General features: G+C 37.2%; 2 protein-coding genes and 1 long non-coding RNA gene across 17 annotated transcripts in view; 1 reads left to right on the forward strand and 2 right to left on the reverse strand.

Annotated features, from left to right (window-relative positions):
- Positions 1 to 1,028, reverse strand: part of BIN1 (bridging integrator 1) — a 90,442-nt gene extending 89,414 nt beyond the window's left edge. For 13 of the 15 annotated variants that reach the window (XM_077784952.1, XM_021526166.3, XM_021526162.3 and 10 more), the window contains exon 1: positions 843 to 1,027. In XM_077784952.1, the coding sequence (XP_077641078.1) occupies positions 843 to 926 (84 nt within the window). In that variant the 5' untranslated portion in view covers positions 927 to 1,027. Of the gene's footprint in view, positions 1 to 842 lie in introns of all 15 variants that reach the window. The other 2 variants (XM_021526156.3, XM_021526154.3) reach the window with 1 other exon arrangement.
- Positions 1 to 24,415, forward strand: LOC110468323 (uncharacterized). Its single transcript, XR_002465065.3, has 5 exons — positions 1 to 359; positions 3,675 to 4,021; positions 5,828 to 5,871; positions 20,259 to 20,399; positions 22,827 to 24,415. It is a non-coding gene; the product is annotated as an uncharacterized LOC110468323 (long non-coding RNA).
- The window catches only part of CYP27C1 (cytochrome P450 family 27 subfamily C member 1), a 17,276-nt gene continuing 9,085 nt past the window's right edge, over positions 16,448 to 24,638 (reverse strand). The window contains exons 5-9 of the mRNA XM_021526167.3: positions 23,594 to 23,757; positions 20,891 to 21,057; positions 20,049 to 20,127; positions 19,157 to 19,360; positions 16,448 to 16,730 (exon numbers count right to left, since the gene is read on the reverse strand). Coding sequence (XP_021381842.3) covers positions 16,614 to 16,730; positions 19,157 to 19,360; positions 20,049 to 20,127; positions 20,891 to 21,057; positions 23,594 to 23,757 — 731 coding nt within the window. The 3' untranslated portion in view covers positions 16,448 to 16,613. The remainder of the gene's footprint in view (positions 16,731 to 19,156; positions 19,361 to 20,048; positions 20,128 to 20,890; positions 21,058 to 23,593; positions 23,758 to 24,638) is intronic.

Raw genomic sequence — 24,638 nt, forward strand, 5'->3', positions numbered from 1 at the left:
TCGTCCGCCCTCCCTCAAAGATGCACCAGTCCTTATTCAGTCAATGTCATCTCACAGCAAACCGCTGAAAACCAAGACGAGCGTGCCTGCATTAAAAGCAGCTGATCAATGTCCCTGCGTAAAACGCCCGATAATCCCTACACAGAGCTGGCATCTGGCATCAGATGCAGCATGCCAGAGAGATGAACAGGAAAAGTATCCATTGCATGTTCCTGGCACCTTCTGCTGGCACACGGGTGGGCGGAGAGCAGCGAAAGGGCTCCCGGGATTCAAAAATCCCCCCCTCTCAGCGGATCGGCACAATCTTTAAAGGCCGTATGGCTTCGGCGGAGCCACCATTCCAAAATGAGGAGTTCAAGGTCAGTACAGCAAGTAGCGACTATCGCGCGATGCTGCTGGAAGATAAGGGGCAAGGATCCATCTCCTTTCCCTCACCATCTTTGAGGTTACGCATTTAGCGCTATGGCAAAAATACAGAACCGCTCTCGAAAACGCTGCATAAAGCACAACCTAAAAGCCACAAGGAAAGGTCTCCTCCTGTTGAAACAATAAGCATCCGCGGATCCAACAGGAGCGTGCGGCGCTCCGCGCTCCCCGGCGCTCCCGGCCAGCCGATGCCATGTTTCCGCAGGCGGACGGGGAACCCGCGCCGCTCCGACAGGGATCCTCGGCATGCTCAGGATGCAGAGGGGCCCCAGTTCCGCAGGCAGGGAAGGCGGCTGCCACCCCCCGCAAGCGCCCACTGCCAGACGCATCCCTGCTCCGGGCAGGGCTGTCATCCCCGGTACCCGCGTCCCCCGCTCCCAGCCCCGCATCCCGGGGATGCCCCCCTTCTCCCCTACCTTCTCCTGCGCCCGGGTCAGCTTCTTCTGGACGTTGCTGGCGATTTTCCCGGCTGTGACCCCCTTGCTGCCCAGCTCGGCCATCTTGCCTCCTCTTTTTAACGGGCTGCGAGCGACGGAGCGGCAGGAAGGGGGGGAAAACCCGGCGGGCAGGCGATGGCCCCGGCCGTCACCGCCGCCGCCGCCCGCCGCCTTTTAAAGGGATAGCGCTGCCTTAAAGGGACAGGGATGGGGGCCGGTTCTGGACGGATCTCCCCCACCCTGCCTCCTGCAGGTCCCGGCCGCCGCCTGTCCCAGAGGAGGCCAACAGGGTGGGAAAGTCTGGGAAGCATCGCAAGGGATTAAGCTAAGGTGTTGGAATGAGTTTGCTGCCGCCTTTCATCCCGCAGCAAAGAGACGCTCTTGTTTTAAGAGATACGTACCACTAGTTGTTATCGCTGATTGTTCAAATCCATAGGACAAAGGTACCTCTCAAATTACTCCTGGATCTTCACAAGCGCAACATTACTCCTAGATCTTCACAAGTTTAATTCCTTAAGGAAGGGCATCTAGAAGTGAATAAACCCCTGATTGTAAAAGGTGAAATGAAAATTCAGAGTCCAAACTTTAATCATGGAATTATTAAGGTTGGAAAAGCCCTCTCATATAATTAAGTCCAACCATTACCTCAGCATCATTGTGTTCACCACTAAACCATAGCCCCAAATGTCACATTCCCCCACTGAACACTTCTAGAGATGGTGATTTCACCATATCCCTGGGAAGCATATTCTAATGCCTGACCACCCTTTCAGTGAAGAAATTTTCCCCAATATCCAATCTAAACCTCCTACAGCACATCCTGAAGCCATTTTTGCTAGTTCTGTCAATTGTTACCTGGGAAAAGAGAACGACCTCCACCTTGCTACAATCTTTTTTCAGGTGAATACAGAGAATGACAACCTTGCAGTTGTGACAACCACAATACACAGAGTATCACCATACCATTTCAGAAGGCTTGAACCCATACAGAGTAATACCTTACCTCATCAAAAGACTTCAAGTATCTTCCCTTCTTGTTCTTTAGTCCAACGTTTTATATTCTTCATCTTACATGCAGTGCCCCTGTGTGCCCTCTGCTCCCGTTGGTGGTTGCTCAGTGCTCCTGGGCACTCCCTGGCTCATTGCTGTCAGTGCTGCTCACCTGCTGCTCACAGCTGAGCCCACTGGGGATGAGGCTGGGCCACAGCCCCACCCCGATTACCACAAACCGTGTGCCTACATTATGAGGTCTCCCCTGACACTCCTTTCCTCCAGGCTGAATCCTTCCGGCTCTCTCAGCTGTTCCTCATGGAACTTGTACTCCAGACCTTTCACTAACTTTATTCCTCTTCTGTGGACCCACTTCAGCACTTCAATGTCTTTCCTGAATTGTGTGCCCACAAAACTGAACACAGGATTTGGGGTGTGGCCTCCCCAGTGCCAGGTACAGGGAGATGATCACTGCCTGGGTGCTGGTGGCCACACTGATTCCATTTGTGATGCCATTGGCCTTCTGGGCCACCTGGCTTTGGTTTTGCTTTGCTAAATCTACTGGGCAAATACCTTTTGTGAAACTTTATTCCTTTACACGTCAGGACAGAGTTCTGTTTCCTGGAATACAGGAAGCCACCTCAGTGCTGTTATTCACATCCTAATACTCAGCGCCCAGCCCTCCCTCAGTACCACACACCAGCGCCTGGGAGAGTGGTGGGGAAGCTTCCTTCCTTCCTTCCTTCCTATCCTGCTTCTGCACACTCATCCCAGTTCTTTGTGGGAGCTTGGGACTCTGTGCCCTCAATACCCAGTGCAGTACCAACCAATCCAGTGCTCTGCAGGATATTCAGACATATAACAGTGACCAATACATTTACCTGTATTTAAGATGGAAACATCTATTTTAATTCAATGATGGGACCGAAACCTCCATGTGCCCCCAGACCATTTTACACAGTCATTATTTTTCCAGATGAAGATTGTTATCTTCAGTTTCACACACACAGGAACAGTGTAGCACACACTACTGCAATGCAAAGCAACAGATAAATGTTGAAGGTGATAACTTAAGAGAGCTAGGCCAGGTCTTCCAACATATATGTCATTTATTGTTTCCCATTTCTGCTTCAGTACTATTTCTGTTCATTCAGAACAGAAAATAAAAATAAAAACAATTGTCTTGCCAGACCCCTTAGAAACTGTGAACAGAGAAGCTAACACCTCTTTGTAAGGCTTCATGAAACAGTGCCTCTGTGTTTCTTGCCTGTTTTGACAATGGCTTTTTTTAATGACAAAACCTTCATTCAGAATCTAGTTTAAATCCCTAGTATACTTCAATTATGTTAGTAGACATCCTATTCCCATTTAATAAAATACTAGGGCACATGTTCCAGTTGTGTGTAAGAAAACTGCAGTGATACTAGATGTACTCAGTGTTTGACTGCCCATGATGCTAATCTGTACTGCAAACTGCAAATTTATTCAATTCCTTCCTGGTTTTACATTTAGTATTCATCTATCGGTATGATTAGAATTTACTATTAATTTAGTATTCAATTACTGTAGTATTTATCCTAAATGCATCTATTTTTTTTCCATAATTTCAGCCTTACTAGTTCTTTTCATATTAATTTTCTTCTTGGGTATCATCTGTAATTTTTCTCTCACCCCCACCTCCTCCGCCTTAGCTGAGCTTTTAAGGTTGAAGGATGCACATGTGGTTAAGCATTTGTAAGATCACGTTTAAAAGAGCAGATGTTTCAGGGTCAGAACACATTCCTCTCCACCCTACCTCATATATTTTCTTCTCCTTCTTAGGTCTTTTCTTCAGTGGAACTGGTTTTGAGGGGATTTTTGTCTGATTACGTCCTCTCAAGTGAAAAGCAAATTAGCTGAGAAGAGATTCCACGGCAAACATCAGACAACTGTGAAACAAAAGCAGCCAGGCATGAATGTTCACCACAATGAAAAATGATGACAAACTGTGTACACTTTAAAAGCTGGGATTAACAGCAAGTATCCACCTCTCAGCATGAGTCATTTCCCAGTTATTTCTGTACTTGATTGGATCAGCACCAAAGCTGCAAAGCATTTGCTGGGCTCCAGGTGTGTTGCAAAAGGTACTCCCCCACATATTATGAGTGGCCATGCAACTGAATGACCAGGTAAGCCATTTCAGCCAGGTAATACATGCAGGAGGTTGTTGCTTTGTGAACAAGAAAGGCTTCAGTCTCATATCTATCCACCATTGTTCTGCTCTCAAGCTTACTGTGCTTTACAAGCTTATAAATGTAAGCAATTTCAGTTGGATTACAGTGCAATTATGTAGTAAGAAACATACAGGCTAGTAACTTTATGTTTTTATATTTGTTTATGTTTTGTGTCATCACATGACAGAGATGTCAAGGCTTTTGGAAGCTATTAGTGACAGATTCTGCACAACTGGAGTTAAAAGAAATCAAACAATGCTTACAAGTATTGCCTGCAATGACATTAAGTCCAATATGTTCATAGCTGTCTAATCTATTCTAACAATGGACCCCAGAGCACTTCATTTTGCCAGACTGTAACCAGCTAAACATATTTAATTTCAGCTGAGTCACCTTGGCTGCTTTTATAGCCAAAAGATAGAAATCCATATCTCCAAAGGTGAGGAAAGGTAAACCAGAAAGAAAAAACCTTCTCCCTGAGCTCCAGAGGGAGATTAGCTGGATAGCTTAAATAGCTGAAGTTAAGAAAACCAGATGGGCTATGAAACCCACCTGTAGTCCATCTCCCTGGTGACAGGATGATTCATTGCCACAGTTCAGAGGGAAGAAGCAAAAATCTGTCAAGCACTCCAGCACAAACAGGCATATTTAACAGGCATATACCCACCAATGCTTTTTTATGGCTCTCTTAATTGATTAATGCTCTAGTCAATAATAACTATGTTAGGCCTCAGCCCCATAAGTGCATTTCACTTCTCAATTGTCTCATTAAAGGGAGATGAACTGTTCACCTGCTTACAATTAAACATATGTTTAAATGCCCACTGGCTTGGAGTCTCTTGTTTTGTAGCTTAGGTACAATTTATTCCCTTCATTGCACAAATTGTTGTTCCAGCTCTTTTTTTCATTATTATTAGTATTCCTGTTTTGCCAGTTTTGTCCATCTGGGAGCAGGATGTTTTCTTCATGATTAGAGGAGTGATTGCAAAGAGTGATTTCAGCAAGGTATCCATTCACTTTTTTTTTTTTTTTTTTTCTGTCTTTAACCTTTTAATTTTAGTTTGTGTGTTTAAAACTACAAGCAGTGATAATCAAAATCTTCCCTGCTACTGATGGCAAAATCATTCATAATACAATTAGTTTAAATAAAACTATTGTAAAATTACTGCAGTAGTGGTTTCTACTATTCATGGAACTAGAAGTATGTATTCTCTGTACCAGTTACAAAGAAGATTAAAAGCAGTTAAATTGATTTTTGTTTCTTTTCCACAAGGACTTCTGATTTTAAGTGTATAATTACAGTTTTTAGAAAATATTTAGTAGAGTTCAGCTAATTAAATGTTTATGGAAAATAGAAAAATATCATTATTGAATTCTTCAAATTATTATATTTATACTAAATAATATTTGCAGTAAACTATTTTAAGAACTCTAAAGCCCTTTACCCCAATACTCATATGATGCAAAATGGGTCTATTTCAATCACCGTTTCTTGTAGCTTTCCAAGCTGAAGTTCAGATATTGAACAGCCTGGTTGTTTGGATCTGTAGTTTTGTTCTAACTCTGGCTGTAGCACTGCAGGTCAGTTGGCCTCACTCCCTGCCAGCTCCACTCTCTGCCTTTAGTGATGTCAGTGGAAGGACTGACTTGAGGCAGTAAATCCAACATCTTGAAAACAACAAAATGCACTAAATATATTATGTAACAAAATCTAATCAAGTTCTAACTCTAACCTTGCCCACCTTTTTCTTTCCATTGCAGATCATGCATTCTTCTGGGACAGCATTCCAGAAGAGCTTGCAAAGGTGACTCCTGTCTTTTCTTTTAACCTGATAACATTGTCAGGGATAATTTGGTTATCAATTTCACCATTATCTAGTTTGCCTTAGGATTCATTTCTGACTGACTATATTCTCTTGCAAACTCTCCTTTTGTTCTCCAACAGAAAGGTGCAGGAAGTTTCTGCCATAAAAATAATAGATAAGAACTTGCTGATTACATGTTCTATCCTTTAAAACAAGAGCAACATGAAAGCTCTTTGATTTTAAAATAGTGTCAGAAGGTGTTCTCTCCCACACCTCTCAGACATTCAATTCCTGTTGAATCTTTTTATGAGAAACAGAAGATGATGCCAAACTTACTCTTCTCATGCTCTAAAGCACACAAAAAAAACCCACCAAAAAAAACTAATACTATAGCACTGAGAAGGTGCCAAAACTGAGAGCTTTGCCTGTCTAGTCCAGACTCACCTGTTCAGAAATAGATGGAGGCAGGAAATAAAATGGCATTAAAACTTTGTCTCATGTCTCACTGAAGACTGTCCTGTGATTGCAAGCTTGCTTGAATTCTAGGGAATTATGTGGTGCTTATGATGTGCCTTAATGGGACCTCCAAACTTTGGCAGATTTTTCACAATTTCAAAATTCAGTGTATTTCTTTTCCATCCACATACCTGTTTGGTTACTTCATACACATGCATGAAGCCATTTTTTTTCTCTGCCTGAGTGGATTTAGCTATTACAAAGTGATCTTTGGCCCTCAATTTGTGACAGATTAGCTACCCTTCACTATTAAATGAAGTGAGTAAAGAATGGCAATGGTCTGTAAGCTTTGTACAAATATATTTCCAAGAAGCTTATCAAAATTTCCTATAGTGCAGGAAAAGAAGGGATTTAGCAAATATGAAATAATTTTAATTTTACTTTTTCATTATCATCAGTCAGCAAGGAACAGGCAAATGTATCATGTGCTTCCTATGGAAAATATTCTGCAAATTCTGGAAGCCTTCAACTATTTATTAAATTATCTAAAAATCAGAAATAATTACATACTCAAATGGACAGGCCAGTTTATACCCATCTGTAGCTACAGTAGGACACATGGGCCAGCTGGTGGAATCACACAAAGGATATTATATCACCAGGATACCACATCAACAGTACAAACTGTCATGAAATGCAGGAGGTATTTGATATTTTCTATCAAACACACATCCACAAGGTTCCACACTTGTGATAACCATGCCAGGTGGATTATGTAATGGTAACAGTTGTCCCAGTTGCAATGTGTTCCTCCTCGCTTCCCTTTATCAAGAGCCTCATTTTATTTCCTTGGCAACGAAATAGAATGACTTATTCACTGCACATTACTTACAAGAGCCATCTCTCCTTCAATTACTGCAAGCTTGCTATCAATTCAAATCTTTGCAGTTTTTAGAATTATTCAACTCTTTACTTTTGAGGTTTGGGATTTGATTTTTCAGAAAATAAGGATGGTAACTTTCCAGCCTGGGCAAATCCTGTTTTCTGCACATATCTAATAAAACAGTGGATACTATTTATTAATGCAATCTATTCTATTTAATAATTACTGACATTTATAATAATGTTTTTCTAGACCTCAATCAGAAGAAAATACAACACAAAAAAAAGTAAAAAAAAAATTATTCTTACCTGTAACAATTCAGCCATTTCCAGAGCTCTATCAACTCTGTAAAATGGCTTTCATAAAAATTCAGCAAAAAAACAGTGAAGGCCTCAGATAGTTAGAATTAGTTAAAATTGGTTTATTTCTCTTCCCAAATTATGTGATATTTTAATGTATCATTCAATGTTCTGACATCTTCAAGTTTACCTGCCAAATTTAACAGAGAACATTCACAGTCTTCTCTACAGTTTAATGAGTCAAAGCCATGTGTATACAGATACCAGGGTCATCAGCATATAGAAGAATAAACATAAATTTCAAGCTAAATTTCTGCTTTGTTTCCAAACTATATTTTGAAATAAGGCAACACTGCCAGATAAATGAACCAAATGTAGTAAATCGTGAAGAATTTTCTTAACATGTCACTCACTGCACAAGTGATGGAAATACATGTTATTTCTACTACTGTACTCTGAAAGCCAAAGCACAAGTCTGGAAATGTTGCAGCCTTTGAGCATCTTTACTAGGAATTTTTCAATACAGGATATTCCCTCAAAACCCCAACTTTTAGAGTCACATGAATAAGTGTCCAGACAGGAAAAAAAAGTCAAGATCTGAATCATAAAACCTGAAAACCAAAGAAGGGCGGGGGGGATAAAGCTATCACTTCTACATTTTCAATTATTTTAAGGAATTCACAGCCTTGAGTCACAAGCAAAGGAAAGATAAAATGTGACACTTGGACATGGAGGTAAAGATAAATTTATTATATATATATATTAGAAATGTGCTGCTTGTAAAACAAGCTTCCAGAAACTGGTAGCAAAAAAAAACTCAAAAGACAACTATTAACAGAGAGCAGCATTTTTGGTCTTTGTAACAGCAGTGAGTTACATCACAGCAAAACAAAGCAAACTGCCTGGATAGGAATAATCTTGCACAGCATTATCCTCTGGCTGTATGTGTGCTGTCAGATCTTCTGAGATCCTAGATTTAAAACAACCAACCAAACAAACAAAAATATCCCTTCCTCGCATGCCAACATCATCCAGATTTACCAAGACTTATACAGTAAGCATTCAGAAAGGCAAGCAACCCTACATTCCCTAGACAGAGCAACAAATAGGTACATCCCACTTGCAGATCCTACCAACACTACACCAACTCACAGCCTCATAAGGGTGTGGTAATCCTAGAAACCACACAGTTCTTTCCTGCTGAAATTACACATTTCCATTATTTTCAGAAAGCTTTTCTCTATGGGGAAGAACAAGAAGATTGCCATTAACGAAATGATTCCTTGATAATTTAATTAATTATCCTATCCTATCCTATCCATTATCACAGCAAATAAGTCTTCATCTTCTTACATAAATATCAGAATATATAAATGAAAATACATACAATTTGTACTTTATACTGTATAGGATGGGAACGTGCCACATACAGGTTTAGATAAAGCTAATCAGATCAGTTATGATCTTTTTATAAAAAATATTTTACAGATTACTCTTTGTTTATATGTAATATTAGAGGCAGTTCTTCAATACTAGTCCTACATTATCTTGCAATTAGAGGTTGCTGTTCATCCCACAGGAACGTCCAGCTGATCGCAAAGACTTTATTGACTCACTGCTGTCTTTGATGTATTTCTCTTGGCCCCTTGCTTACAATCAGTAGCATTAAAAACACCAATCACAATCACAAAAAACAACCAAAGAATGTATCTGCTAGCTAGCAGTTCTTAACCTTTTATGAGTTGCCATCCCTTTAAAAAATACTTCAAAAAAACATTAAAGCATGACAAGCCTTCTTTGTTTTAGTGCTTCTTTACAGATCCTGGAGAAATAATGGATTCTCATTGCTCCCTGGTGCTAACACTAAACATCCCTCTTACCAGTCAAATTGTTCAACATTAAACTTCCAAACTTTAGATGTCAAGTGCATGATGATAACCAATAAACAGAATGTTTCCATTTGTTGCCTAAAGTCATCTAAAAATAATGAGCTCTTCTCTCGTTTTTCTTATCACTGTGCAGATACATAATAGTCATAGAAGTAAAGCAAAGGCCTAGGAAGATTTTTCTCCTCTGAGAAGTAGCCAATTCAGTGGAAAAGCCTGAGGACTTTGATCTAACCCAGCATCTGGGAAATGTAAGGTTATTCCCCATCCACTATATGTTTTTCTGTAATTCAATTAATTTTACTTTACATGAATTGCACAATTGATATTTCATCACTTCTCATGGCAGACTCGTTAGTAGCCCACTCTTTTCTGTTCCAGTAGTAAAAGGACAATGTGCTATTTGTAATTATTTCCTAACCAAACAATAACATAAATTTTGTTTGGTCTTGCCTATAGTATTGTGTGGTGAAATGCCAACATCAAAAATAATAATGAAAGCATTTAATACAAATTATGCATCAACACAATTGCTGTAATTACAAGCAGTACTCCTGCATTCCAATGTGACCCAGAATCATGACAGATTAAAACATTAAACAGACCTACATTTGCCAAAGAAGCTTTGTCACTCAAGATGACCCAGTCCCAGAAGATGCAGAAAGAGGAATTCAACACAATGAAACTGTTCAGTGTGGGCCTAAAATTTACAGCCTTGAAAATATACAAACATTATAGAAATCTGTTCTGATGGAGCAGCATGGCTGTATTAGATCTTTCCTGCCCTCGATTTAACCTGACATAACCAGTGGATGGATAACCCTGCAGAGGTGATGATTGATCTCTGAATCACAGGGTGAGTTAGAAAGCTTTGCCAGCTGAGATTTGTCTCAGAAATCTGCAAAGTTGGGATGTTTTGCAACCATTTAAAAAATACAATGTAGGATAGAGGTGAGACAAATGGCTGCCCGCACTTTCTGGAGCTGATATCTGTTTATATTGCAAAACTATGCAGACTAGCAACCAGTGAATGATTGTTCCTTGGATGAATTTGGTGCCTTCATTCTTTGTGAAAAGAAATGCATGTTATTTCATACAACTTCATCTGAAAATAACAGGTGTTTGATAAAGTTATCACTATTACTATGTATTTATTATTTATGAATTTGTGACCATAAAAGAAGCATCTATAAATGTGATAGGGAAATACTGATTGCCTTTTCAGTGGTATCTTCTTAGATGAAGATTTTTTTGCCAAGTCTCTCCAGATATGTGTCACTGATTCCCTGCATACCTTTCTGATTCTCTAATCCACTACTTAATGCTTCTTTTTTGCATCTGGGATGAGACTGTCGCTGCATTATTTAATCTTCAAGCAAATTCAAGTGTTCACCCCTGTCTGCATAAAGGAGACAAAGAGCTTCATGAGTTGAGCTGCTGAAACTAAGAAAGGCTTGTCTAAATGTTTCTTATCCCATACTTAACTGTAGTGGCAAACATCCTCTTGCAGTCATTTATCCCTTAGACATTTCTTTCCAAATCCCTGACTTCGGCCTTCCTTTTGTCTGAGTAAAGTGGGCTGCTTCAGTGAGTTTACAATTCAATGGAGTTGTTTCCCAACTAGATAAACATTTGACAGCAAACACTGTTTCAAACATTGCCAAGATGGGTACAACACTCTCTAAATGGTGTCAGATGATCTCCTGTTTATGCAATGTTTACTGCAATAGTGTCTGAAACACACAAATATCCCACTCAATTATTTTCTGTCTCCTTTACTCTTATCTCACCTAGACTGTGATCTCTTCAGAGTAAGAACTGGCTTTATTTTGAATTTTGCATGATAACAGGTAGGCTGCCAAAGCTCAATGATTAACAAACTGTTAAAGACAAATCTCAGCAGGAGCCATACAGGACTGCAAAGGCTGGATTTTCTCTAACAAAACTTTTCCCATACATATGAAACTTTGGACATACTCTACTTTTTTCCACATGCAAATTCCCATTTTGAGCAAGGATATGCAAAAGATGAACAGAAATTGAGAATGTTTTCATGTACAGGGGCTAAGAGACTTTGTCAAACAAGTGAAACTAAACTTCTCTATCTTTAAGAAGCCATAATAAGTGCATTGCTCTTAGCTATATATTTTTTTCCCATAGGTACATAATCCCAGACTTTCACTAAGGAATACTATAAAGGCAGCACCACCTAGTGGTACCAAAACCATAGTGTAGTATTTTCAGTGGTTTCCTGAAAATCCTTTTGGAAGCACAGGGGAAACTCAGCTGAAATTATTTTTTAAATACCCGCATGACATTTACATGTTTTGGTCTTTTTTTTTTTTTTCCAGCAAGAACATGAATAAATATTTTCAAGCTCTTAGCATATATATATATATATACATATATATATATATATATATGTATGTATGTATATATGTATGTATATATGTATGTATATATGTATGTATATATATGTATGTATATATGAATGTATATGTATATACTTGTTTTGTGGTTTAAGTACCTTTGAAAAGGAAAAAGGGAAGTGAACACATGCATTAATCACAGCGGACAAAATATTTTTCTTTTTATTTTACATATAGATATGTATGTATATATATATATATACGCATACATATATATATATACATACATATATACATATATACATATGTATATATATGTGTATATATATATATATATAATGATTTTAAAAGATCAGGTACCAAAATAATTACTACTCACAGCTTTCCATCCAATTTTATTGTGTAAGGTTTAGATGAAAACCTTACACAGGAATAAGAAATACCTGGCAACTTTGGACCGCTTCCCAAATATTTTCCAGCACACATTTCAGGGAACTGTAGTTTATCTTGCTTCAATAAACAGAGTCCATGACAGAGGTGCTCACTTCTAAAAATCAGAAGGGTCCAATGTGTAAGACCAGGTGTCCTCCCCAAAGATGGTATTGGCACAAGTATTTCCATCTGTGCTCAGTAGCTGTACAGTGCTGGGACTACCACTTGGTAGCACTTTAGATCATCCTACCATCAGCTTTTCACTTGCCCCTGTAAATCCTCTATTGACACTTCTATGACATTTCAGGAGGTGAGAAACCTTCAGATGCATCTGCATCCATGCGAGCCTGCCAGCATAAACAACCATTGTCCTGAACACTGAGAATCCGTGGTTTGTTGCAGCCCTTCCGAGTCTTTCTCTGGGCATGCACTGGCAAAGTTTGGCATTACCAAAGATATAAATCTCTAGTAATTCTGTGAAATTATATGGTACCATGTTTTAAAGTTACAAACATTCTGTGACAACACAGCAGAGGAAGGAAAAACCTCAGTGATCAAAACCAGTAGTGGCCTTTTTGTTTTATACAGTACAAACAGTACACATCAGGCACCCAAATGACTCCTGCCTCATCCCTTTTCTCTCAGCCTGCCCCATCCTCCCTGCAGTCCACACCCCTCCACTCCCTGAAGAGGCACCCAGGGTGGTATTTGGTACAGCCACAAAGCCTCCACTCAGTGTGGCTTCCCCACTCCTCCCTTCCCAGTGCCGAGTACCAGCACAGCTCTTCCGTTCCTAGCTCCAAACACACCCCAGTGCTTCTCTCCTCTTCACAGCTGCCAGGCATCCTACTCTCCCTCTTCACAGCCACCTCGCAGCTGGGGTATTTAAGCTCCTAAATTTCATTCACCACTGGCATACAATGTTGCTGGTGTTGTGACTATTTCACCACTGACCTCATAGATTCCTTCCTTGCCTACAAGAGAGCATGGAAAAACAGAAAACAAACTGACTGAATAGAGTAATTCTAGTTAAACACTTCTAAAAATTATTTTTATCATGGTTGGGGATATTTTTTCCAGTCTTCCCCATGTCTCACAATGACTTTATGCTAAACTCTTATTATCCCTGATAGTTTGAAACCTTCCACACCAGTTTATTTATTCATTGTTACTGGTGATACTTGTTTTGAACAGGCATTGTCCTTAACTTTGAGGAGTAAAGAGGTTAACCTGAAAGTACGTGAAGAGAAGAGTTATGTCCTCTTAAAATATTCACTTTTCTAGACTAATTACTTGAACTTTTTGAGGATAAGTTTAGTCTCTTGCAGACACCCATGTTTCCACTACCTGTTATCTAATCCATGTGGAAAGAGCAAAATCAATTCAGCATTTTTGTGTCCAACAAAACAAGTTCTCCTAAGCCCATGGTTACACAGCTTCCAGATGTGCCAGTGCTTGATCTGCCAGCAAACCACAGGGAGGCAGAGCAAAAACCTACTACTAACCTCATATTCTTAGTGTATCCTCATCTGTCCAAATCAAACTCCACCTCTCTTGAACACTTAAGCACACTTGTCATACTTGACAAGATGTCTGATAGAAGTTGGGGAAGAATAGGTCAGATTGCACCTCATATATTGTAGGCTGTATTTCTCATTATTCCCACATACTTGCACTTTGTAGTCACCTGTGATTATCTAGGCCTTCCTCCACATATTACATTTTCAAGTGGTGAGCGCCTCAAATAAATTATTTTTATTTCCTACATACATATATTTTATTATTAAATTCCAGCCCATTTCTATTACATTCTGGATTGTTTTTGTTGTTGGTTTGGTTTGATTTTCACACTTTATGTCTTTTTTCTTTGTATCTTTAATACTCTTCTGTGTATTAAGCAATTAATCAAAACATTAACATTAGAGTCAATCCTTGGGTATTTCTTGGATAACTTTGCCAGTACCTTTCCTCTACAATGACAGTACTCTTAACATAATGTTATCTCCCCTTTTGCCAAATCATTATACACCTTAAATTCTTGTATGAATCCCCCTCTTTTCTAGTTGAACGATTAATTTTCCACAGAGTAGTGAATCTTTCAGATCAATGCAACAAGTTAAAGACTTTAGGCTGCTAAAGAAAAATGCAAATATAAATAATAATTAAAATAAGAACAAAGACTTGTAAATTCTATATAAATATTTTATTATGTATAAAAGACAACTTACATGGATAGGTGCTCTATTAGAACAAATACTGGCTGTTTTCATTAAAAGATTCAAATGCTATAAAAAGCATTTTAGAATGTCTCTTCCATCTTCTGCACTGACATTTTACTTAAGGACCCATACCAAGCAGCAAATGTACTGCAACATAGCAGTGACTGGTGTTTCTAATGATGCTATGACAGAGCAAAAGGAAGGCATCATATGGCATCCAAATTTGGATTCAAGGCAGGAGCTCCTTGTCTCCAAGTCAACAAAACCAGGCAGAGATATGGAGTAAAATAGTCAATAGACTTTTAAACAGATTTTGCAAAACATCTCCTTTGGGATGTCAGCTGGTTCTGGAAAATACAAATTTCTTCATTGAAAATAACAATGGGAAAGAAAAAAAACCAACAAAAACAAGAAAGATGGAATAATTGAAAGCCCTGGAAAAATCAGAAGGCAGGCTTGTTCAAGGAAAATACTCCCAATAGAATACCTGGTTTTCTTACAGTACACATATATGGTCAACACAAGAATAACATTTTAAAGTCCTTATGTAAGCATTTAATCCTCCCGTAGGTCAGATTCATTTTGTTTAGTGTTATTATTTTGTATAGGAGATCCATGCAAAGGAGATTTTGGTTCTCTTTGGTCTAAACCTTGAAAAGGCACCACAAAAAGGAATCAAAATACTATAACAGTTTGACTGTAGTAGCTAGGTAGCAATGTGAAATTTCATGTACACCATTAAAACTACAATGTTATTTAATTTCTAACCTGTCTTTGTCTTCCAAAGGCTAGACAATCAAAGAAAAATTTTGTCATTTTAAAAAACAAATTGCAAAAGTTTCACTAAGTTTATTTAGCTGAAACATTTATGATTGTCAGTATGTAAACTACCTCCCAAAAAACAGTCAGAGCCTGACATGTAAACAGTTAACTATATATAATATGTATCATATTAGGATAGCAGGTTTGAACATTGTTCAAGACATAACGTGGACACACGTTTCTCTCAAAAATGGGAATGTAAGGTTAGTGCAGTAATACTAAAATTATCCAAAGTATCGTGCAAGGGAGAGTTTTCTGTTGGCTGTCATAGGAAAAGTAATAATAATTAAAAAAAACAACCAAACAAACAAAACAACCCCCAAAAGACCAAACCCAAACTCCAGGGTGTCCACTTTTTCTGTTAGGCACTAGACAGCAAAATAACTTCTCTGAATACTTCAGTAGTCACATTTCCATCCTACAGAACTCTGTATTTGCCTATGGGTTCAGCAAGTTAAAATGGGAAGTTTCCAGTTCTTACTGCTGAAGAACAATAAAACTTACTGTTTCCAGTTCTTACTGTTGAAGAACAGAGTAAAGATAAAAGTAGTATTTTAATTAAATGATAAAAATGTAACAACGACTTTCTTTTAATATTTACATTTGGGTTTGGCATATTAGCTAGAACAATGAAAGTGGCTTGTGCTTTGGTGATGAGAACAATGCCTGGCTTCAAGCTTTCCAATGTGACATTTAAACTTTCATTTTTAAGACTTTCCATTTTTTAAACTATATAGAAATATTTTATGGGGATTATGTTTAGCTAAATTTGTATATGTTCTGTATTTCAAGTTTAAACAACGTGATTTAAGTTGTATTTTTTCTATGCTTACTTTTCATATTACTGGATTTTTTTTTTTTTAATACATGCAGAGTAAATGTTTTCACATATTAAAAAAATTATCTCACGATTTCATTGTTACATGGAAACTTTTAAAAAACACTGGAGGACAAGAAACAGGAAAATACAAACTTACACATGCAGCCAATTTTGACATATTACATAATAATCCCCTTGCTCTTAAATACACTCACTTAGTAGCAGCGTAACAAAACAATTGAATGATACTGACATGTCTGAATTGACTTTTGGTTGGCTTTTTTCAATGCATGTGTTGTTGCTACAAGGAATTCTCCCAGATAAAAGGAGATTCCCAGTGCAAGAAGGAATCTTTTTGGTACATATTTTCATATGTGTAATTAACTGTTACAGGAGAGGTAATTACTCTTATGTACTGCTAGAACTAAGGCAGCACATAATACTTTGTGATATTGTTAAATACCTGCAAACCAGAGAACAAGCATATTTTAAACTTCCACAAAATCCAAACCTGTTTCCATGAAAATTGTATAAGGACTTCCAAAACATTTGAGTTTCACTTCCTGTCAGAAAATCTGACATTGATAGAATTTCCAGGAGTCAAAAGTCCATGAGTTTTGGCATGAACTGGTTCAGTTTTGGGAGAAATTTTGATTTCAAAATTCTGAAGTAGCTGTGAACATAAACAGGACAAGTATTAGAAAAACTTCAAAATTATCAAGAGTATGTATTATCAAGAGTATTATGAAGAGTAGCCTTTAAACCAGAGAACATAACAGAGTGTCACAAGCAAAATTTCTGTTGCCAGCTTGGCAGAGTTTAAGTGCTATGATTCCCATCCAGGAAAAAAAAAAAAAAAAAAGGTGTTAGAAGATAAAAATCATAGTTCAAAATCTTCCTCCTCTGATGGAGGGAGGATTGAGCAAGTCCTTTCTGAAGAAATTCCACAGAACTAGATTAAACAGTCTGAACTATCAAAGAAACTAAGGTCTCTTCCAAACTCTGTGAGGTTCCCCTTTATGTGTTTTGTATTTCACTTCAATATCAATCAATATGTGAAATTATTGAGAAAGCTATAGGAATCCAAATCCCATCAGACTCATATTTCTGAATGAAGAATAACTCAGCGATCTACTTTTACACTTTCAAGAGGCAAATACTGCAACATCCTAAACTTTTCCTAATAATAAATCTCAAACAGTTTTTTTCTATAAATTAAGTAATTTTCTCTTATTCTTTCTCTAGTATGACTGATAACCAATGCATTATTTTCTATACATAACTACATTTTTCAGTGTCAGATGTCTGCTAAGCTTTTATGTAATTTTTCTCTTTGTAAAATCCCTCTTGTTATTATCTTTGTCTTCCAAATTTCCTTGAATTTGGCTATGTTGTTCTTAAAATGCAATGCATGGGCACGGCTGTTTACTGTTGCTTAGTGAGGATTCATCAGTGTTTAGCAAGACTGAGTAATTTAGCTCCTCTTTCTGACATACAAAATGCTTGCTAATGCTGCTAATATTATCTAGAATTACATTGCCTTTTCAGAATTGACTGATTTTTTACTATATCATTCCAGTCTGTTCCTATGGTACTAATACTACCCAGACAGTTGTTCATAAATTTGTATTTATGCATTTATTTCTTCTCAAGAGCACTAACTTGCAACTGTCATCAGTGAATAATTTTGTGTTGCCTTTGGAACATTTCTCCTTTTTTTTCAAAATTTTGTATTCAGATCCCCTGATTTTAAATTAACTCATATCAGCTTGGTATCCCATGCAAACTGTAAAAGTATTCTCTAATCCATCCCTTACACTGTTAATGAAAATAACAGCCTAAATCAAATGCAGGACAGACTTCTACAGAATTTTAATTTAATGCTTTCCCAGTTCAACAACAATTATTCAATAGCTACTGCCTCCAGCTATTTCCTTTTTCCAACCAGCTGTGAATGCATTTTATGGGCACTTCCATATGGAACAAATTTTATTCATTTAATTGAGAGAAAAACATACAGAACATGTGAAACTACTTCCTGAAATCAGACTACATGACTTACTTTATACCCCTACATGAAGTAAGTGATCAAGTCAAAGAAAGAAATCAGACTGGTCTGAAACAATTTCTCTTTGATGAGCTCCATGTGTTTCTAATTTTAACTCACTCTGTGTTTGTAAATAGGTTGTGTGCTGTTTTGCTCTAGTTTCGTTCCAGAAAACAAAGCAGGTTCTCCATTGCTTCCTTGAGCCTCCTTTCAAAAAAGATTGTGTTTGTATTACCAAGCTCCCTGGGAGCTCTCTCACTCCAAAAGACAGGCACTAATTGTTCAGAGATTGCTCTCAAAGTTCACTCAAGGAAATTCAAAGACAAATTCAATCAAGTTTTCCTTTGAATACATAAAATGGATCTAAATATTTTTATAGTTAAGTAACTATAAATAGTTACCAAATCTTCACTATTTGATTGCACGATCTGTACTCACTGAGCTATAGGCTGTCTTGTAAATTACAAAAAATGTAGCAGCTGTTGGGAACATTTCATTTATTATATGAACCAATCAAAAACAATATATCTCAATATATACTATTCATATAACTATAAATTATCTATATCTAAACTGATAATGAGTAAGAAGAAAGAACAAGAAGAGACAGAAAAGCCCAGAACATAGAAAAATTCTACTGTTTGTCATCACACTGTGATTAGTATAAGGATATAAAATCCATTTTCCATCTTTGTAAGTTCTGAATTCTTCTAACTAAAACACAGAAATTGAGCACATAACCATTCTAATATACATTAACAAAGATTTCTGATTTGCTTACAAAAGCCTCCTGTACCAAATCTATGTATTTCCTTACCAAACTTACCTTTAGTTTTACATCATGTGTACCATACCATCTGCAATGTAGTTTAGGTACTATGCTACATTTCAAGCATGACTATTTTCAATTTTTTAAGTCTTTGCATCTTGAGTACATTAGAAAACACTCCAAAACAAAGGTTTTGAGCACTGTAGGATACCCAGAAATGGCATACATTAAAAAAAAATAAAAAATTCACTTTCTTCTTGTAATTCTGTCACATAGTTCTAACCTGAATCAGTGCAAGATGGATTTCCAGCTCTGCAATTCTTTTTCCTATACAACTTCTAATGCCATAACCAAAGGGGATGGAGCCAAAGTTGTCTACTCTGTCCAAATTATCTTTCCTCAGCCAGCGCTCTGGTCGGAACTCATTTGCTGCTGAGAAATTTTCTTCACTGTATGAAGTAGCATAATGACAAAGTGCCAGCTGGGTCTGAGGAGATAAATGGTATTTATATTTAGCTAGCTCCAACACCCATAACAAAATTTAAAAGCATTTGCAATTACTGTAATTTCTGCAATAAGAGGTGATAAAAATTAAGCAACTGCAACTCTGAGTAATTCTAAAGACAAAAGGATACTCAAATATCAAATCCCTTTCTCAATTGATCAAAGGAAATATTCTTCAAATTGTTTTCAATTTTGCTGCATATATTAGAGAAGATGCAATGGGGAAGGAGGTGGGAACAAGTCACAAGTATTGGGAATTTTTTCATGAAGTTGCTATGACAAAAAGGGAGAAACTTTCCACAAAGGGAATTAACAGACATAGAATTAGAAAACTGGGAGAGTAATGAAATTCATACTTTTTAAATTTAATTGTACCATTACACAGATATGTTATTAATAGACTCCACCATCAAGAATATTAAGAAGAAGTCATGATGATAAATTTCATTTGCACGTGTGGACCCAAATAAAAAAATATCAAAACAGCAGCAACGAGTCAATCATAAAATCTATGTGTGGCATATAAATGGGTATTACTAAAATACTTTCCTCTTAATGTTCTAGCTTGGTGAAATCTTTTAAAATCAATGAAGTGTATATGTGTTGGAGCAGATCATATTTCATTTGCAAAAATTCAACTGTTCTCTGCAGAGGACTGCAACAGAACCTACCCCTTTAGGTATCAAGTATCCTCCAATGATCAAGTCTTTTTGGGTCACTCTTCCATTTCCTGGCAATACTGGATATAACCTAGTGAGAAATATTTATCTGAAGTTCAACAGTAGTAACTAAAACCATTAAAAAAATGTTTAGATTCCAATTTGCATTCACAAATATGCAGGATGAATGCCATATTCATTCACACTAAAAATGTTTTTCAGGAGTACAGAACACCGTGGAGCTTCAAAGACCTGGAATCATCTGTGAGAGAATCATCATCTGAGAAAAGTTATTTATTTGTAATGAAGGTTGAGCTATTTGGTCTATGCATTTATTTGCTTTATACATGTACAAGCATGAAGGTAGGTGGTCAAGCTGGAGACATTTCAGCACTACTGCTAAAGCTGAAAAAGCCTTATTGATGCCTTCTCTAAAATCCTCTTACTCCCTTCACCTCATGGTTATCATTTAGTATAAACACATTTTAAAAAAGTATGTCACATGCCTTTAATTTAAATCAAAGAGCTTAAAATTATTGAAGTGGGTCTGCAAAGTACCAGTGTGGGGGAGGAGGTTGTTACATTTTGTCATACAGACTAAAGGGAAAAATCAAGCTTTCAATTCCTTACCTTAACAGACAAGTCCTACATATGTAATACCACTTCTACCAAACTAAGAAACACTAAACATTATATAATCTATCTTATTCATTGCTTGAGCATCCTTGGACACAATACTACTGAAATAAATAAAAGTAGAAGTAGCAAACTGCAGTAGCAACAAATGCTAAAATTGACTCAAAAAATTCATTAGAATAACATGGAATTAAATCTTTTAGTTGTCTGCTACTTACCTCAAGGTTTCTTTCAGAACAGCTCTAATCAAAGGCAATTTTGGGACATCATGAGCCACTGGAACTTGATCTTTTCTCAGCTTATTGACTATTTCCTCATAAACACGTTGCTGCACCTCTGGGTGCTTTGCCAACAAGTATATGGCCCAGGACAAAGTGAAAGAAGTCTAAAGAAAAACCACAATCATCAAGCCCAACAGGATTACATGAATAATAATTTCAAACCAAGGAAAAACAATCAGCTTTCAACTGTGTTTTATATGTTTAAAGTTATGAAACAGGCTGGCAGTGATTCACATCTGGATTCAATGGGAGGTTGCCAGATGTTGCCATCCCCTCCTTCATCCCTTTTCCATCTAGAAGTCCACCACATATCAAAACAATCCCTGCTGATATTTTCCCAGTGAAATATAAAAAGCAGCAGACAAACCAAATGCAAACCCAACTATGTAAACCATATTGAAACATAAATACTCTGAAGAGCAATGAATTAAATTAGCCCTTAGTTTTCAATATGCATTTTACCTTTCCTTCCAACAAAAATACTTCACAGGAAACAAGGTAAGAAAATTCTTCTCAGAACACATCCAACCCCTTTTAGGCATATGGTGGTCCCATCATGGCATCCACATGACAGAATTGATATCATCACTGCTAAGATTATACTTTATCCTTTTGGTAAGCAATGCTACACCACTATAATTTAAAAATGTTTTGTGTGAAGAAACAGAACATGAGGCAGGACACAGTTCAACTTGGAGCACAAGGGGATTTAAAGAAACCCATCATCTAATCTTTTTTCACCACAGCTGGAAAAAAAATAAGCTTTTGGAAATGTCTTATTTTGGCCTTAAGTTTAAGATCAATTTAGAATGCAAATGTATCATGATGGTGACCTTTTATGTCTTGTCTTCAAACTGGGGTAGGATGCTTGAAGTACCTTTCTCATAAGCTTTTCTTGATTTTCTTGCAATATTGAATGGCTGTGCCTTCTACAATGCAATCCAGTTCTATTCCACTCAGAGGAGCTGGCAATTGTGCCAGCTGTGTACAAATCTTCTCTGATATAAACAATGTTCCTCCCTAGGTTCCCAGTTTCTTCATAACTTCTTAAAAATTAGGACTGTTCCAGCAACAGACAAAATGCTTGTAGCCAACAACTGCCTCACAATTCTGTTGAAAGCTTTTATAATCCTCTAAATCCCTTTCAGTTTCTATGATAAAATGAGATCTGAATTGACAGCAGTAGGAAAAAAAAGATTCCTTCAATTTTTCTTTTGTACTTGAAAATGAGGAAGTCAGAAGTATAGTGCTCTCAGAAAAAGACTGTTGCTAGCTGAGAAAGCTGAGTCAAATGGAAAGGGAAATTCTTGTTGGCATGAACATTGTCCTTTTATTTTAATGAAAAATGTCACACACTAAAAATGGAAAATTAATGGTCTGAAAGATTAGAAAATGAAGGGGATTAATAACTGTGTTTTACTTAAGAACCAACATCAAAAAGCTCTGCAACCTCATAAGCCCTTGGGACATTTAACCAATGGAGTAATATTCAGCACATAAAGAAGTTTTACATATGCTCCTTATTTTGGAATACAAAAGTGATTGCTGTTGGGGTTTCTTTTGTTTTCTTTAGAAACCTTACAAACTTTCTTAAGCCAAAAAAAATCTGAATTCAATTATCCAGAGAATTTTCCTTTTCTTTAAGACCATTTTACTTTTTTACTTATTTTAAACTTTTCTACTAGGTAAGACTATTTAAGTCCTACCTAGCACTTCTTTATCAAATTAGTATCATTTATTTTAAAAATTTGTTCAGTAACAATCATTTATAGTAGCAGTGTTTATTGATATTCTAAACAACTCTGTATACATTGTACATACAATAACTCATCTTTTTTTTTCCTTATTCTTCCAATGATCATGCTGCAATCAGTACTGAGCTACACTGATTCCATATGCTGGGAATGAGAGGGGAAGATATACACACAACAATAATGTTTCTTCAAAGGCATGGCAAATCAGAAGAATAAAGAATGAGAGACACTTGAAAGACTTGAATATGTTCCTAGGTGTAAACATATTGGATACAGCAGCCCCATTAATCCTGAGTCTTTAGCACAGCTCTCTGCCTCAGCCTGACCCTAGGTTGCCAGCACAAGCATGGGTAGAATGAACTTATACCTTATCCCCATCATTGCTGGCCTAACATCCCCCCTCAATGGATTCCAGCAGAAAGCAGGTATCTGATCCATAATGTATGTCCCACTTGATTTAATTAGCCATACATGAAAATCCTTTATCAAACTCTACACATAAGTTTAATGGTCAATTTTTTTCACACTAACTTTCAGCTAACCTTTCTATTGTGGTCTAACTAAAGCAGCACAAACACCAACCTGAAAAGCCAACTAGTAAAAGAAAATGTATGCAATACAAGCTGAATGTAAAGACAATTGCTATTTTATCTGTTTAATAAACTGTGGAACAGACTCCCAAGTGATGGATTCCTATAAACCACAGCTAGATCAGAACACTAATTTCATTCCAGTACAGGAAGTATTTTGTATCACTTTAAAGGTCTCATGGCTTAAATGTGTTAAAATTACATCCTTATGAGCAACATAACCCCCCTGAAGAGAGCTGCCAGTGACACTGGTGTCCAAAAACAAATAAGCACAAGAAAAATGGTAACAAGCTTACTGTGTCCACTCCTGCCAGAAGCATTTCAGTCATGTTGGCATAGATCTCTTCCAAAGTAAGTTCCTTACTCACTAGGAGGTGTGTAAGTAGCCCACCATTCACTACTTCTCCTTGGTCCAGCTGAGACTGAATAGCCTTCAATTTGTTGTCAACATGGATTTGACCTTTGGGATTCAAAAAAATTGTTAAGCCTCCATTTTTATTTTTCTGCTGGTTCCATTCAGTAACCAAATTTCTTATTTACACTACACTGCACATCCAGGAGAAAAAAAAATCTGTTTTCTTAAGGAAAAGTCCTCGTAGAGTGATGGTGGAGGTCCTTGGGTACTCATGGCACAGAAAGATTGAGCTGGCAGGAACCGTGGTAGCTCAAACATGAGAATGCTGAGCACAAAGAGACTTCAGTTCCCTTCCCTGAGGGAAACCCGAGCTAAAGTTTTTATGTCCACCTGGCTCGTCACCTGGTGACTCTGCAAGAAGTGCAGCTGCAACTCAGCACAGAGAGGCTGCTACAAGATGCTAGCAGCAACCAGAAGGTCAAAGCCACAGAACTCAACTGCTTTGAAGAGAAAGATGAGGACCATCAAGTAATAACAAAAATACAAATGACATGCTGAGCAATTTCACCTACAGCTTCATGTATGCTCTAGTGACTGTAAACAGCATCTCTGGTCAAGCAAGGGATTCAAGAAGAGAAAAATCTCATCCAAAAGTTAATGGCTCACAGAATGAGCTTATAAAAAATGAAAATACATGCAGCTTTCTAATATTTGAGAAAGAAAAAGGGTTTAAGTTTTTTTAACACTCAAGAACATTAAAAAAATAAAACTGCAAAGACAACTCCATCTTCCTACTTACATGAAAATTGGTTCATAAAGTAGTCTGGAATGTTTCATTTACCAAAAAAAATCCATATTGTAGTACATCACTGTACTCCAATGTCAACTTATACACTTCTGTATATATATATAAAAATAAATTTTACAAAGTTTTTAATTAATTGCCAGAGTCTAGTTTATTAACTTTCTAGTCAGTTTTAGTGGTG

The sequence above is a fragment of the Lonchura striata genome, chromosome 8 (genome assembly GCF_046129695.1).
Source record: "Lonchura striata isolate bLonStr1 chromosome 8, bLonStr1.mat, whole genome shotgun sequence".
NCBI lineage: Eukaryota > Metazoa > Chordata > Aves > Passeriformes > Estrildidae > Lonchura > Lonchura striata.